This window comes from Eschrichtius robustus, chromosome 3, assembly GCF_028021215.1.
Source record: "Eschrichtius robustus isolate mEscRob2 chromosome 3, mEscRob2.pri, whole genome shotgun sequence".
Lineage (NCBI taxonomy): Eukaryota > Metazoa > Chordata > Mammalia > Artiodactyla > Eschrichtiidae > Eschrichtius > Eschrichtius robustus.
In genome coordinates this window covers 45450180-45466768 of record NC_090826.1, presented here as the reverse complement: position 1 = coordinate 45466768, position 16589 = coordinate 45450180, and the positions used below count along the sequence as shown (strand labels likewise).

The following is a 16589-nucleotide window of genomic DNA, read 5'->3' as shown; positions in this document are numbered from 1 at the left end:
TAGCAAAACCAAAAACCTACGGACATCTATAACAAAACTGGGAGATAAGACAGCACCGCAAACCCCAAAATTCATGGAGGTGGAAGCCACTGGTGGCTCGAAGACTTGCATGGTATCAGCATTTTTGTGGAAAGAAGCAGGGGGAAGCAAAGAGTGTCTGAGAAATCTGAAAATAAGAGAACCCCAAAACAGGTACTCCCTGGAAAGTACAGTGGGCCAATAGGAGAACAGCAGCTGGAACTGCAGGGAGCAGGGGGTTGTACAACCCTGTTTGCAGCTGATGAGGGCAAGGGGTCCAAAGTAAGGACTGAAGAAGCTGGAGCAGCCCGGGTCCTGTGAACCCTCAAAACCAGACAAAGTGTCTTTGCAGGACACTTTGGAAAGCCGCAGGGAATATACTACAAATAGGGTAGGCCAGGGATATTTGGGACAAAGGAAGGGAAAGTCCAAATGAGAGTTGGGGAGGGGAACAGAGCCAGAAGATCTCGGAAAGTATGAAGCCATTCTTCTGACCACTTCATGGAAACATAGACAAGGAAGCTGTAGAGCCTTGAATTTACCAAAGCTATCCTAACTCACTCCTCCCCACTAAATGTGCAGGAAAACTAACTTCATCTAAAAATGAGCAACAGAAAGGACTGGAGTGAAATCTCATAATGAAGTTATTATAAGAAAAATGAGAACAAGGAGCAGAAGAACATCCTTAATGAAATAAAGCATTCCAGAAGGATATGCCCACAAAACCAGGTAAAAACTGTAACAATATTTCAAAATGAGCTAAAGTAAATTAAGGAAATATTACAAGATACGAAAGAAAAGTACAAGTCAGAATTAGAAAGCAAAAATTAGGTAATCAAACTTAGGAAAGAATTGGAAAGAAAAGGGAAAACTCATCTTACAAGTGAAGACTGAACTAGAAGGAATATAAGAGTAACATGGTTTTTGCACAACAGATAATGCCTTAAGGGAATAAAAAGTGAAAAGAAGGAAAAAATTTAAATTCCAGAATGAATAAAGAGAAATCTGAGAATTCAAGAGAATATGACAAATATAGAAGATAGGCAAAAATATCTAAAACTGTATTATACAAGTCCCTGAAGGAGAAAAGAATAATGGGGCAATGGAGGAGAAATAATATATTAAAAAAACTACATAAAAGAAACTTCCCTGAAAAAAAATTAAAAAGACTCGATTGCATATAGAAAGGGCACACCTTGTACCTGGGGAAATCAACCCAGAAGATCAATACTGAGACATATTCTAGTAAAATTAATGGATTTTAAAGAAAAAATATTTGGGGCATCCAGGCTAAAAGACAAATTCACTTATAAGGGAAAGAAAATCAGACTGTGATCAGACTTGACAACAGCACTTTATGTTAGGCGACTATAGAGTAACAATATATCTAAGATACCCAAAGAAAGGAAACCAAACCGACCGACTTTCAGGTGTGAAGGCCACAGACAAAATGTTATCAACATGGAAGAACACAGGGACTATTCTCATGAGACCTTTCTGAGGCATCTTCTAGGGAACATACCTCAGACAACCAGACTAGTGAGACATTGACATAACAGGTGGTGAGCACTAAATATATTTACTTGTATAACTAAGAATAAGTGATGGTTATAAGGGAAAGAATATAGTTTTTAATGGTTATGTGCCCTTAAATATACAGTATAACTAACAAAATAGAAAGAGAATGGGGAGAACATTTATAAGAGGCAGACAAAGCTTGCTGATTGCCTTATAGTTATTAACCAAAATATTGCTTCCAACCTGGGGCTGGAGAAGAAGGGGAGGAGGAAGAAGTTACTAGATAATGTCAATATTGTTCATAAGAGGAAAAAATAGACAATAGTTGCCTTCCCCAAATAGAGGGGATTAAAGATGTAACACAGAGGAAATGATTAGAACAAAAGTACAAACTTTTGTAAATATTAAAACCAAAAAAGGAGTGAGCAAGCAAATAAACAGACCACAGAGTGAAAAATTATTTATATAAAAGAGTTGAAATTTTCACATAGATGTGGGTGTGAATCCCTGCTTCACTTTACCTCTCTCTGCTTGGCTTCCTGTGTAAAAGTCTATATATATGTATGTAGACTTAAGTGCCTGGGAGCACATCTTATTTATATGTGTATATGTGTGTGTATATATATATATATATATATATATATATATATATATATATATATATATATATATATATATATATATATATATATATATATATATATATATACATATATACACACACACATATATATAATTGATCTTGAAGGGCAAGTGTGAGAATTAAATTTATATAATATGATTTTCAGTACCCAGTATATAATAAGCATTCAACCAAAGCAAGATCTGTAGCCTTTTCAGCAAGGGAGGGGCAAAGCTAGGACTTGAAAGTAGGATTGTCCAGCTATGAAGTTTGCTCTTTCTCTACTGTGCTACTCAAGGCAGCACATATCCACCGAATGGTGGAATTACAGGATTTTTCAGAAGGAGAGATTCCATGCTTCATGGAAGACATGGCATTCAAAGAAATAGAGTCCAGTTTAAGTAGAGGCATGAAAGAGAAAACAAGATGTGTTGGTGAGGAGGTGAGGGTCTGTAAAAGATCAGTTTTAGTGTCTTAGACCTGTCCTCATCCTTTTTCCAAGAACAACTTATAAACGAAAAACTGATAGCCAGTTCTACCAGATGTATTAGTTGAGAGTATGGTTTAGGAGAATGAGTGTCTAAAGATAGGACCTTGTATACTAACTAGACAGGAAGGTCCTGACAGCAGCGACTCTGCTCTGATGTACACCCCCAGGGCCCAGCACAGTGTGTGGCCTACACTCAACCTATACTCATTGCTGAGTAAATGCTGGTGGGGTGAATTAATAAGGTAATACCTAAAACATAAACCAAGTTTTTCAAGGAGTTTTCAAGCCCTCATCAGGTAACTGTATTTATCGACTCACTATTTGTATCATTTGGGATAGGTTAGGTTATTCTACAGTAATAAACAACTCCAAAATTTCAACAGTTTAAAACAAAAAGTTTCATTTCTTGCTCATGTTACAAGTTCACCACAGCTTGGCGGGGAAACTCTGTTCTTCGTAGTCACTCAGGCCCCTGGGTTGTTAGAATGAGCACCATCTCATATATTGTTGGTCACTGTGCCAGGGGAAAAGAGAGCTCTGGAGGGTCTCTCAGTGGCAATTAAATCTTCTTCCTGTAAGTGACACGTGTCACTTCTGCTCACAATTTATTGGCCAGAAGCGTCACATGGCCATACCTAACTTTAAAGAAGGCCATGAAGTGCAATCCTATTATATGCCTAGAAAACAAGAGACCTGAAATGCTTGGTGAACAGTATTAATGACCATCACATTATCTGAAGGTGGGTAATGGGGCTCCATTTAGATGGGTAGATAGAAAGAAAGGACAGTGTACACTAGTATCCCCCCTTTTTACAGTTGAGGACACTTGTGCACTAAGAGGTTGTTACTTGCTCACACTAACTTGCTATTAGCAGGGAGCTAGGATTCAAATCTGCATCTGTCTGACTCTAAAACCTTTACCTGCCTTTGATCCTGCCTTTGATCCTGCCTCTTCCTCATATACTTGGAGATGAGGCAGCAAGTAGCCTCACCTTCACCCATGGATTTCATTTTACTGTCTCTGTCACTGGCAGAAGTTTAAATCAGACTTTGCAAACAACCCAGGCCAGTTTAAAAGGAAGAAAAAGTCATTTCTGAAGCCTGGATTACATACTTTGTTTGTACTGTGTGGATTTTCCCTCAAGGTTCTCCCTCTCTCTTCATTGCACTTTCCTTTGAAATCTAATCCACCAAACAGCCATCAAGAGGTGAAGCCTGGCTCCAGAGAGGGGGTATCAAAGGAAGGAGGAGGAGTTTGAGCCTCATTTTCAATTTGCTAAACCTTTCAAATTCTTCCCCAAGGCTTCAGTTTGGTAAAAGAAAAATAGTAATGACATGTTTATCCTGGGGAATATGTGTTTTCCATGCCCCCTTAGGAAATGTCATCAATGTGTTTTGAATTTATTTTTTGCTTGATTCATCAAAATATTGTTGCACAAGAGACTTTGGATGTCCAAAGAGCTGTCTTTTAAAATAAATGTCTTTTATTTTGCCTTCGGAAACAGCTAATCACATTTTATCAAGAGTCAGCAGCCTTCTTTCGTCAAAGGACTGAATTTAACACTAAAAAGGTTACAGATGGGGAGAAAGAGGGGTCATGTACGACAACCACCCCATAACATTAACAGGCTATAAGACGCCCAGGACTATACCGTGTGAAAGTTTTGAAATGAAAACTTTAGGAAAATGATGGCTCATTTAAAAATATTAGGAAAATTTGAGCAAAAAGTAATTCCCATATTCCTTACCTCGTTGGGAGAGAGTGGTGGTTAAAAATGAGAGTCCAGATTCTTCAGGGACTCCCATTATTCATATGTTAGATCATCTTTGCCTATCTTCTTTATTTATTGCTTTTTAAAAATCCTTTTTGTTTCTTTCTTTTTTCATTTTTGGTTGAAAAATGTCCTTCCCTTTTTTATGGCATTAATCTTCTGTTTCTTTGCTCTTGAGTTCCTCCTAGTTCAACCTTCATTTCTATAGTGATCTTTCCTATATTTCTATTCTTATATTCCTATATATCTATTTACATAGATAATCTTTTTTTTTTTACAGCTATTCATAATATTTTATTTTCAGTAAGAGTAGACTCGTAAGGTATTCATTTTTTCATATGTGATTTTGGTAATGTGTATTTACTTTTTCATTCATCTATCTCTTCAATAAACAAAATTGGCTTTGATTATTGTCTCTATTATGGGTCTGTTTCTATTTTTTCTTTCTTTTTTTTTAACATCTTTATTGGAGTATAATTGCTTTACAATGGTGTGTTAGTTTCTGTTTTATAACGAAGTGAAGCAGCTGTACGTATACATATATCCCCATATCCCCTCCCTCTTGCGTCTCCCTCCCTCCCACCCTCCCTATCCCACCTCTCTAGGTGGTCACAAAGCACTGAGCTGATCTCCCTGTGCTATGCAGCTGCTTCCCACTAGCTATCTATTTTACATTTGGTAGTGTATATATGTCCATGCCACTCTCTCACTTCATCCCGGCTTACCCTTCCCCCTCCCCGTGCCCTCAAGTCCATTCTCTACAACTGCGTCTTTATTCCTGTCCTGCCCCTAGGTTCTTCAGAATCTTTTTTTTTTTTAGATTCCATATATATGTGTTAGCATACGGTATTTATTTTTCTCTTTCTGACTTACTTCACTCTGTATGACAGACTCTAGGTCCATCCACCTCACTACAAATAACTCAATTTCGTTTCTTTTTATGGCTGAGTAATATTCCATTGTATATGTGTGCCACATCTTCTTTATCCATTCATCTGTCGATGGACACTTAGGTTGCTTCCATGTCCTGGCTACTGTGACTAGAGCTGCAATGAACATTGTGGTACATGACTGTTTTTGAATTATGGTTTTCTCAGGGTATATGCCCAGTAGTGGGATCGCTGGGTCATATGGTAGTTCTATTTTTAGTTTTTTAAGGAACCTCCATACTGTTCTCCATAGTGGCTGTATCAATTTACATTCCCACCGACAGTGCAAGAGGGTTCCCTTTTCTCCACACCCTCTCCAGCATTTATTGTTTGTAGATTTTTTGATGATGGCCATTCTGACTGGTGTGAGGTGATACCTCATTGTAGTTTTTTTTCATTGTAGTTTTGATTTGCATTTCCCTGATGATTAGTGATGTTGAGCACCCTTTCATGTGTTTGTTATATAGATAATTCTATTGCTATATATTTCCTATATTTCTATTCCTATATATCTATTTCTTCCTGGTGTTCTATATCATAATCCTGAGTTTTTCTAGTACTAATTAGTGTTGTTCTTTCATCTTTTGTATCATTTTCTTAATTCATTTTATTCCATTTTGGAGGATTAGGTTATAGTTTCATCTATTTAGTGCATGTGTCTTTCTAGTATGCTTTCGGTGTCCATAGGGATGCTTTTTTTTTTTAAAGCAGAGGTTCTTTTTTTCTTTTTTTTTTAAGTAATTAATTGATTGATTGATTTTTGGCTGTGTTGGGTCTTCATTTCTGTGCGAGGGCTTTCTCTAGTTGCGGCAAGCGGGGGCCACTCTTCATCGCGGTGCGTGGGCCTCTCACTATCGCAGCCTCTCTTGTTGCGGAGCACAGGCTCCAGACGCGCAGGCTCAGTAGTTGTGGCTCACGGGCCTAGTTGCTCTGCGGCATGTGGGATCTTCCCAGACCAGGGCTCGAACCCGTGTCCCCTGCATTAGCAGGCAGATTCTCAACCACTGCGCCACCAGGGAAGCCCCATAGGGATGCTTTTAAATCTTCTTTTCATGTAAGCCAAGAAAGATAAAGTGACTTTCCCAAGATCAAATAGCTACTAAGTGGCAGAGCAGGTATTCATACACATGTTTATCTGACTCCAAAGCCTGTTAATCTTCTTACTAATCATATTTATCATATATTGAAAATCTACTGTGTGGCAGACAATTTACAAACAAAATCTAATTTAATACAGCATCTTGCAACATCTTTTTATTATTGATGAAGAAACCAAAGCTTGGAGAGCAACTGCAGATGGTTGTGGGCACTTGTGGTGGTTTCAACAGCTCTAGGGTACTAGCTCCTTAGTTCCTGCTCAACAGAAATGGTGTGGTTTTAACAGCAGTAATGGAACTACCTCAGCAGCTGAGCACTGCATGTGGGCTGATGAGCTCTAATGCAGAGGGAGTAGCATCTTCCTGATATTTGGGTAATAATTCCTTTCTTCCTTTTGCTACTACAACCCTGTTCTTTCTCCCCTATGCTCTTTTAGCCCTTCCAATACTTTTGTTATCAATTCTCTGAATTAAATCCCCCTTTGATTTAAATAACAAAGTTTGTCTTCCTGAATCAGACACTATCTGATGCACTTACTTGTTTCCATTCATTATTTTGTGCATTTAACAAACATTTATTGACTACCTACTAATGTTAAGGGTATTTTGGAAACAATGATTAACAAGATAGACAAAGTCCCTGCCCTCATGAAGCTTGTAGACTAGTGGGAAGAAAGATAATAACTAAGGAGTTACACAATATGATTTCAGATTGTAGTAAGTGCTGTAAAAATAGAAGTTGGTTAAACAATAAATAATTGTCTCTCTTGTATAAATTAAGTCAGAAGGTAAAGGCAGGTAGCCCAAGAATAGTATGATTGCTCCAAGTAATCAAGTCTCCTTTTAGTTCAGTACCTAATTTGCCTAGAGTGTGACCCTCTTCCTGTGGTTCAATATGGCAGGCAACACATCCAAGTTCCATACAGCTGGATGGAGGAAGGGATTAAGAAAGGGGCAAAGAACAAGAGCTATCTCTCTTTTAAGGGGAGGTTTCTGGGAGGCTACCATGCAATACTTTGATTATATTTTACTGGCCTGAACTCAGCTACCTGGCTCCACTTAGCTGCAAGAGAGTCTGAGAAATGTAGCCACAGGCCCAGTTAAAAGTGGGAGGCGGGGCAGTCTACTACTAAGAAAGAAGGGGAGAATAGACACTGGTGTAGACAACTACTAGTCTTTACCAAAGGAACTAAACAAAGGGATCTGATTGCAAGTAACCTGAGGTCTGTTTATGGACACTCATTTAGAATGATTCTTCTTTTTTTTTTCATTATTTTATTTTATTTTTAATTAATTTATTATTATTATTTAAAAATTTTTGCTTGCATTGGGTCTTTGTTGCTGCGCGCGGGCTTTCTCTAGTTGCGGTGAGAAGGGGCTATTCTTCATTGCAGTGTGCAGGTTTCTCATTGCAGTGGCTTCTCTTGTTGCAGAGCACGGGCTCTAGGCACGTGGGCTTCAGTAGTTGTGGCTCGTGGGTTCAGTAGTTGTGGCTCACAGGCTCTGGAGCACAGGCTCCATAGTTGTGGCACACAGGCTTAGTTGCTCAGCGGCATATGGGATCTTCCTGGACCAGGGCTCAAACCCGTGTCCCCTGCATTGGCAGGCAGATTCTCAACCACTGCCCCACCAGGGAAGTCCCTAGAATGATTCTTTATAATCTCTCTCCACCACCAAATAGAAGGTTTATTCATGGCAGAGACTTGATCTACCTTTCTATTTCCAGTTTGTCCTGCAATACATCAGACTTGATTGATATTATCATGTTTTTGGAAGTGAATATGATATACAACCTTAAAACAACTCAAGAAACCACTTTTAGCAAACACTGCAGAGCAGTATGTGTGATCTCAATTACTCTCACCAGACTGTGAGTTTCTTCAGTCAGTAAATCACTGAATCTGTCTTTCTAGAGTACTGAATATTGTCTGTGGTATGTAACTGGGTGTTAAAATGTGTTAGCAATATGCCTCTGGGGATCTCACTGAGGCCTAATGCAATCAGAGAAGGATTCATTAAGTGGGACTTAGGCTGGTGAAAAGCCTTTTTCCTCACCGGCAGGAAATTAAGGACAATATTTGTATAGCATTTTAGTACATCTTCACAACATCATCCGATGCCATCTTTATTTTTATCCTTATTTTATAGATGAAGAAACGGAGGCTCAGGGAGGGTCAAGATATTCCACTTAGCAAGTGGCAGAGCTGGAGCCAGAAACCAGATCTTAGGAAACCAAATGCACCTCTAGGGAAAGAGATTTTCATTTCAGTAAAATTAGTACCTTTGTGGAGAGGGCCACAGCATCCTTTGATTTCACTTTCAGGAGGTCGATAAAGTAAGATCGGAAGAAATGAAGGCAAATCATTTTGCCAGGTCTTTCTAATTACAGAATTCTGATAATCAGCACTGTGACTAGAAGCTGCTTTATATAAGACTACGATTCCCAGCATGGCACAAGGGACTGCTGGGAAGACTTCGACTCCCAGCATGCTGTACTTTGGAACTCCCAGTCCCAGAATGCAACGCTCTTCCTTACTCAGAGGGCCGTAGAGACTACAGTTCCCAGCATGCAGAGCCGCCCCCAGTTTCTGGCGCCCCGCCGGACCCTGCTTCGGAGAGACGTTTTGGACTCCAGAGGGCGGGCCCTGGAGTCCCAGCCCCCTTTGGGGGACGTGTCTGCGGGGCGGTTCTGGCCCGTTGGGCCTGTCCAGACGGAACCTCGAAGGGATGGGTTGGGGCCTGGGCCGGGCTTCGCCCAGGCAGCGTCTGAGACAGCCCCAATGGGGCCCTCGGGGGGCCTTCCTCCCTTTGAACAGCGGTGGCGGGTGGACTCACTGTATCCTGCACTTTTCAGAGTAGGGGCCGCCATTACCATGGTCACTGCTGCGAGTCGGCCGTGCGCCGGCGGGCCGCGGGACATCCTGTGGCGCGTGAGTGCTGCGCGCATTGTGGCAGGCGCTCGGCAGCTGCGGGGGTCGGGCTGGGCGTGCGGGCTCTGGTCGCGCGTGCGCGCTGGACGGGGGCGGGGCCGGCTCGAGTGTAGTGTGGGGAGCGCGTGGGGAGGGGGCGACCCAAGTGACTTATTTCAGGGTTGTGGGGGGCGTCCTGAGTGGAAGCTGGTTACAGAGGGGACGGGCGTACTAGGGAAAGTTGGTTACAAGTTGTGTGTGTGCGGGGCGTCCTGAGTGCAAACTCTTTACGGCGTGAGAGAGGGGTCCTGAGTGGAAGCTGGTCATAGTGGGAGGGATGTCCTGCATGGGAGTTGGCAGAGAATGGGGAAGAGTTGTATGCAACTCTGCTAGGTGCACAATTAATAACTTGTTGATTACTTGGGATAAGAAGCGGGAAGGAATATCCGGAATCGGAAAGAATGTGGTATGACCTTAGCAGAGGCTGGTCTTGGGGACTAGGTGAGCAGGACAGGTGTTTTGTCAAATTAGAGGAATGTGTGCACTGTGGGCTCGAGAAGAGGACGTACTTCCTTGTTGAAGTCCAATCAACAGTTCTGCCTCCATTCTGTGGAGGGCACAGAGATATAGGAGTAAGATCCCTTTTAGGACAGTGCTTCTACCCCAGCGGCACTGCCATCTACTTTGTATCCCGGGTTACTAAATCTTACCTGTTCTTTACCACCTGTATTATCAGTCATCGATGTCCTGTAGATTGTATGTCAGAAACGTGGCTGCAGTTTTTTTTTTTTTTTTTTTAACTTTCTCTTTACCACTGCCTTCCTTCAGACACTGACTGTAATCTTTGGCTTGGGCAATTGGGGTGGACTGCCTCCTGTTTGTCTCCTGTCTGTGTCTTGTCCCCTCTGATCCATCTTCATTATAGCCACCTTACAGACACAAGGGTGTTTTACCTTCCAGAATATAAATCTGATCGTCACTTGCGTGCTTAAAATGCCTCAGTATCTCTTCTTGTATTCAAGTATTCAGCAGTAAATCTTGTGCCTCATATGGTAGGCACTGGTGAGTCAGACATGAATACAATGCAGTAGTTGCCCAGTAAGGAGCTCATATCTAATAAACACAATTACAATATACAGTTGGTTCCTGGAAAATGAATACACTTTCAGATATTGATACATCTATCAAACCTAGAGAGACAAGTATAAGTTGCTGTAAAGTACAGTTGTAAACTAATTGAGACCTCCCTCACCCCCCAAAGTGTGATATTTAATGTGACATCTGACTCTGGACTAAAACAAGCATCAGTTCACTGATACTACAAGTTTCTGGAGTGGTGTGTAGTGTTACTAATAGTAGTAACCGTTAGCGTTTATCTGTAGCTGCATGGACTGTGATCTGGGTGTAAATATTAGTGATTAACATCCTGTATGAAAAGATAGGATTTGCATAACTGAAATAACTGAAATAGTTTAACTGACTTCATGATTGAGGGATTTTTGTTTGTTTAATTATAGGTTTTGGGCTGGAGGATAGTTACAAGTATTGTCTGGTCAGTGCTGCTTCTGCCCATCTGTACCACAGTATTTGTCATCTTCAGCAGCATTGATTTATTTCATCCTATACAGTGGCTGTCTGGTAAGTGATACTCAGTTTGAGGAAAACAAATTTATAGGACCGACTTCTCAACATAAAAATCGCATTATGTTTTAAATAATTTATTTTAATTGCTGTATTGACAATGACAAAACATTCACTTTGAGGTATCCTTAAGGCATTCCCTTCCTAACATAGGCCTTTTCACTATATAATAAGATTAGTAGACACATCAGAGACTGTGTAGTATTATCACATGAACAGAAAGATCATTAGAAGACCACATAAATAAAAACCTAATTTTGTTTATTTGTCTCTTCTATTTGGCAGCTTTATTGAGGTTGTCTTTTTAAGGAAGTGAACTATTCCTTTTATATATTTAAAAATTGTAGGTAGAAAATATGACATACCTTTTTAAAAAGTCTGTCTAAAATTAAGAATACTTTGGGACTCTCTGGTGGTGCAGTGGTTAAGAATCCGCCTGCCAGAGCAGGGGACACGGGTTCTATCCCTGGTGCAGGAAGATCCCACATGCCACGGGGCAACTACCTGTGTGCCACAACTACTGAGCCACGTGCCTAGAGCCCGTGCTCTGCAACAAAGAGAAGCCACCGCAATGAGAAGCCCGCACACCGCTACAAAAGAGTAGCCCCTGCGCGCCGCAACTAGAGAAAGCCCATGGGCAGCAGTGAAGACCCAGTGCAGCCAAAAATAAATTAAATAAATAAATTTTTAAAAAAAGAATGATACCCTGGAATCTGATACATGAAATATATTAAAAAAAAATTTCTATATTGTGGCTGATAAGAAAGATGAGAAGAGAGAAAAGGAGGAAAGACTAAGGAACATAGAGTTAAACTGAAAGATTGATGAGGAGGAAAAGATTGGAGCAGGCTAATGTTTCTCCAGATCCTTGGAGATAAAGTTAATAAATTCATTAAACTATAACTATTTTATGTTAATAATAGCTACCAATTATTGCTGCCTACCATGTGCCAGGCACCATGCTAAGTACCTTAAGTATAATACTTCTTATCCTTCCTACAACCTTGTATAATAATGACGTAGTATCCCTACTTAAATGAGGGAACTGAGACTCAGGTTATAAGTCTGTGCAGAGACACAGCTAGTGAATAACTGAACTAGGATTTGAATATTGGTCTCTGACTTCAAACCTATGTTTTTCCACTCTGCCACACTAGAATTAAAAAAATAAAAAGAGAGAAATGTTCCCAGAGTAGGTTTTGAAGTCTTTAAAGTCTTGCCTAAGGCCTAGAAGCACAAATACTCTTGAAATTCTTTTTTTCCCTCCCTCTCAGAAACAGTAACAATAAATTTCTTTTGCTTCGGAAAGTGGGAAGTATGTTGTTAATTTAATTTTTTTGAAGAAATGCCAATTTTCAAAGAGTTAAAAGCTTTACCTTGTGACCTTTAGAGAGATATTGCTGCTAAAGAGTTAAAGTCATTTAAAGTTTTTTGTTGAAACATATCAATCACTTCTTGGGTGAGTCTCACAGGTCAAATGAAATTAAGCCATTAGCCAGCACAAGGATGGCAAGTATTTCTGTAACCACCTTGCTGCGTCTGCATCACTCATGAGCTGGGCTGTCTAGTTGCAACCTCAGAATATTTCAATATTGTAATCTAGAGCCATTACCGATTGTTCAGTACTGGCACTTGAGATAAACACTTTCTGCCATTTCATGGCCCAAGGGTATCCTAGTATCACTTTCTCTTCAGATTGGATTTGATTTATGCCATTTTTCTCATCAAATATTACTTGTATTCTTAAACTTTTGCTTCACAAAGTCTTTACAGAGAAACTGTAGTCCTTCCTTCCTTATTTCCAGTCACATGAATCAGTTCTTTCACTCTTTTATCTCAGTATAATGTTTGAGGAGTTTAATTGTGGATACTGAATAAATATTTTTCAATAATTTTGGTCACTGAATTAAAATTTTAAAAATAATTGGTTTCATTATTAAGTCTTAGTCTATTTAACAAACATATGTCCTTATTTTTATATCTCTTGTTCATGTTTTTAGGCATAATATATACGTATTTTAAACTTTACCGCATTTTTTAAATGGAATATTGATTGTTGAACTACTCTAAAATGTGAATGTATTAGTATTTCACAGGGACATCATGATTTTTTTTTTAATTCGGCTCATTTGGATGATTTATGGATTATGCTATTTCTAGAAATGTTACTTTTTTCTAGCTGTAGGGACTAATTGCATTTATTAAGAAGAGATCTGAAAAATATTATTTATATTTTAAAAAGAAACTTTGGTGGTATATTACTAAATGTGGTACTTCTCTGTTTCACGTGATAAAATGTTTGCATATGGTATTATTTTGTCTGATGTTAACATCTGGGTCATCTAAAAGAAATTCTAGTATAATGTTAAAGGACCTGGAGCTTGGTCCAAATAACTCACGCTGTATGTAGTTCTTGAGTTGATGTCCTATAGGACCCATCAGCAGTGTATGAGTAAATTTTTAAATAAAAGATAACTTTTAAAATTAAAATTATAGTTGTGGTTCGAGCCCCTTTTCTATTGCAGTATACTAAACATGACTATATGACTGAATGAACTTACTAATTCATCTCTCTTGTGTTTTAGATTCTTTCAGTGATCTGTATAGTTCCTATATAATCTTTTACCTTCTGCTGCTGTCAGTGGTAATAGTAATAATAAGTATTTTCAATGTGGAGTTCTATACAGGTGAGTTTTCAAATATTAACCATCTTTAAAATATCTGAATTTATTTTACTAAGGGCAGACTCAGTGCATTTTGTATGTGGATGTGTACATCAGAGGCTGTGTTTTATGTCAGAGTTTAAAAAATGTATACAGAATTATTATATATGCTTTGAATGTCTTACCATAAAATTTATTTGACCAATACATTCTCTGTTTTTAAAAAAATAATTAGAACTCTTAGGACAAATATTGGATGATTCCACTTATATATATGAGGTATCTAGAGTAGTCAAATTCGTAGAGACACGAAGTAGAATGGCGGTTGCCAGGGGCTGGAGGGAGGAGGGAATGGGCAGTTGTTTAATGGGTATAGAGTTAATGGGTACAGGGGAGGATGGAAAAGTCTGGAGATGGATGGTGGTGATTGTTGCACAACAATGTGAGTGTACTTATGCCAGAAAACTATACACTTAAAAATGGTTAAGGGACTTCCCTGGTGGCCGAGCTTCCAGTGCAGGGGGCGTGGGTTCAATTCCTGGTCAAGGAACTAAGATCCCATGTGCCATGCAGCGCGGCAAAAAAAAAAAAGGTTAAAATGGTACTTTTTTTTAATGTGTACTTTATGACATACAAAAATTTAGACCTTTTAATAATTCACAGCTGGTGTTAAAGTAGTGATTCAGCAGATATATTATAAAAATAACTCCTTTATAGAGTAAGAGATCAAGACCAGACGATTTCTAAGGTCCTTTTCAAATATTGAAGTCTATAATTCTATGGTTTTCCAACAAAATTTAAAATATCATATGTTTTGCCTTGGGAGAATCACCTGTTAGATTTCAGAGCTTTTTACTTTTTCTCAATTTCTCTCCTTGCTCTTCCTGCCGTTTCAGATTCCTTAAATCTGTCTTGAGGTAAAATGAGAAGCTTTTTCTGATACTTCTTTTTTTCACTATAACATCATTCTTCTTTTTAGCTCTTTAGTACTTCCTTGTTAGATATGGTATAAAATGTCACATTGTTCTCTGGATTTTATAGTACACCCTTTTCCTTTGCTTTTCTAATCCCTCACTACTGGCTGATGGATCTCTTTTTCTATTCAGGCCGTCTACAGAACCTCTTGGTTTACAGCATGTGTTCTTTCACACTGTCCCATGTACCTGGGTCATCTAGATTTAGATGCCAGACAAGGGGTCTCCAGCTAGTCATTCTTTTTTTTTTTTGGCCTCGCCACGCGGCATGCAGGATCTTAGTTCCCCGACCAGAGATTGAACCCGTGCCCCCAGCATTGGAAGCGAGGAGTCTTAACCACAGGATCACCAGGGAAGTCCCCGTCTAGTCATTCTTAAAGCCTGACGAGTCACTTTGGCTCATTCCTTCAACATTCCTTATGTATTACTTTATGCCATGCATTGTGTGGGGATAAGAGATGTATGGTCCCAGTTTTCCCCAGGGGATCACAATTAATGCTGAGAAAGACAGTAATACATGGATAGTATGGACGTATATAGAAGCACCATTTACCCAGCATGGGGAGCTTCCTGGAGGAGGTGATGCTTGAACCAAACCTTAAAGAATGAGCTGTGTTAAGTAGACACGGAAGAAAAATGATGTTTTAGGGAAAAGGTGTATCATATAAAAAGGCTTAATGACATGAGAAGGTTTGGTATGTTCAGAGTATGAATCAGAATATAAGTCAGTTACACAGTCAGTAGGCCTTGTGGGCATTTCTGGTGGGGAGGGGAAGGTGATAGCAGCCTCTTCCCCAAATTGTAAAGCACCTAAGCCCTCTCCCTTTATACTTAATTTTGCACCTCCCCACAATCTCTTGGTGTGTATCAAAAGAAGAATGTGTACAAAGATAGGCCAGGGAACCCTGTGCCAACTGTTTTCAAAAGTCAGCACCCCTCACCTCCCACCCACACTTGCTTCCCCCAGCTCACTTCTGAAAACCTTTTAGGATTATCAGAGCGGTATTAGAAATTCCCATGCAAGCATTTATTTTAGTATTCAGTGTTATCATTAGTTACCTGGTTTGTGGTTTATTTTTCACAGATGGACTATATATTGACAATTTAAAATGCTGAAATAAGGATAACTTGCTGGAGGGCAAGCACTATCTAAAAATTATTATTGTTTATTCCTTTATGGCAGTGAGGGGAGTGCCAGGGTAGGCACTATTTGAGCTATCAGGAAATCTTAATTAAAAAGAATTGAAAAATGTTAATCATAGTATACTTAGGTTTCACCTCTCTAGATCCTTTGGTTTTTCTTTTTCTTTGTGCATCTGTTTGTATTCAGTCTTTTTTCAAATTATTTTAACTAAGAATTTTTAACTTGGTATTTTTCTGTACTATATTTTACATTGACTCTGGGTTTCTTCCTGCCCTTTGGCGTATTTGTGCAAAGATGAGAGGGAATAGTTTAAGTCCTCTAATTTCATATGCTGCAGATTATAAAGCCACAGTCATGTGTTTTGTTTGCAGTTGTGCCTTCCATTCCCTGCTCGAGACTGGCACTGATAGGGAAGATCATTCATCCTCAGCAGCTCATGCACTCCTTTATTCATGCTGCAATGGGAATGATGATGGCTTGGTGTGCTGCGGTGATAACCAAGGGTCAATACAGTTTTCTTGTGGTTCCCTGCACTGCTACTGAGAGGTAATATTACATATATTTTTTCTAAGGGTGCTTGTTTAGTTACTAAGCCCAAAGTGACCTATATACATTAATAGTTTATGGATGTTCTTTACTTTCCGGACTTCAGTAAAAAGTGCTTTTTTACATACATCGAATGTTTTTAATGTTTTATGTTTGTTGAATTCAGCAGTTTTTTTAAACCATTTATTTTGTACAAGGTGCTATGCTAAATGCTGTTGGATTTGTTAGCATGATTCACACATGGACTGTAAGCTCCTTGAGGGTTG

At 39.3% G+C, this 16589-nt stretch overlaps 1 protein-coding gene across 2 annotated transcripts in view; it reads left to right on the top strand.

Annotated features, from left to right (window-relative positions):
• Positions 1-9086: 9086 nt before the first annotated feature.
• NDC1 (NDC1 transmembrane nucleoporin) overlaps positions 9087-16589 on the top strand; it is a 46506-nt gene continuing 39003 nt past the window's right edge. Inside the window, exons 1-4 of one of the 2 annotated variants that reach the window (XM_068539916.1) lie at positions 9087-9376; positions 10873-10993; positions 13582-13683; positions 16149-16323. In XM_068539916.1, the coding sequence (XP_068396017.1) occupies positions 9227-9376; positions 10873-10993; positions 13582-13683; positions 16149-16323 (548 nt within the window). In that variant the 5' untranslated portion in view covers positions 9087-9226. Of the gene's footprint in view, positions 9377-9912; positions 9988-10872; positions 10994-13581; positions 13684-16148; positions 16324-16589 lie in introns of those variants that run through there. The other variant, XM_068539917.1, reaches the window with a different exon arrangement.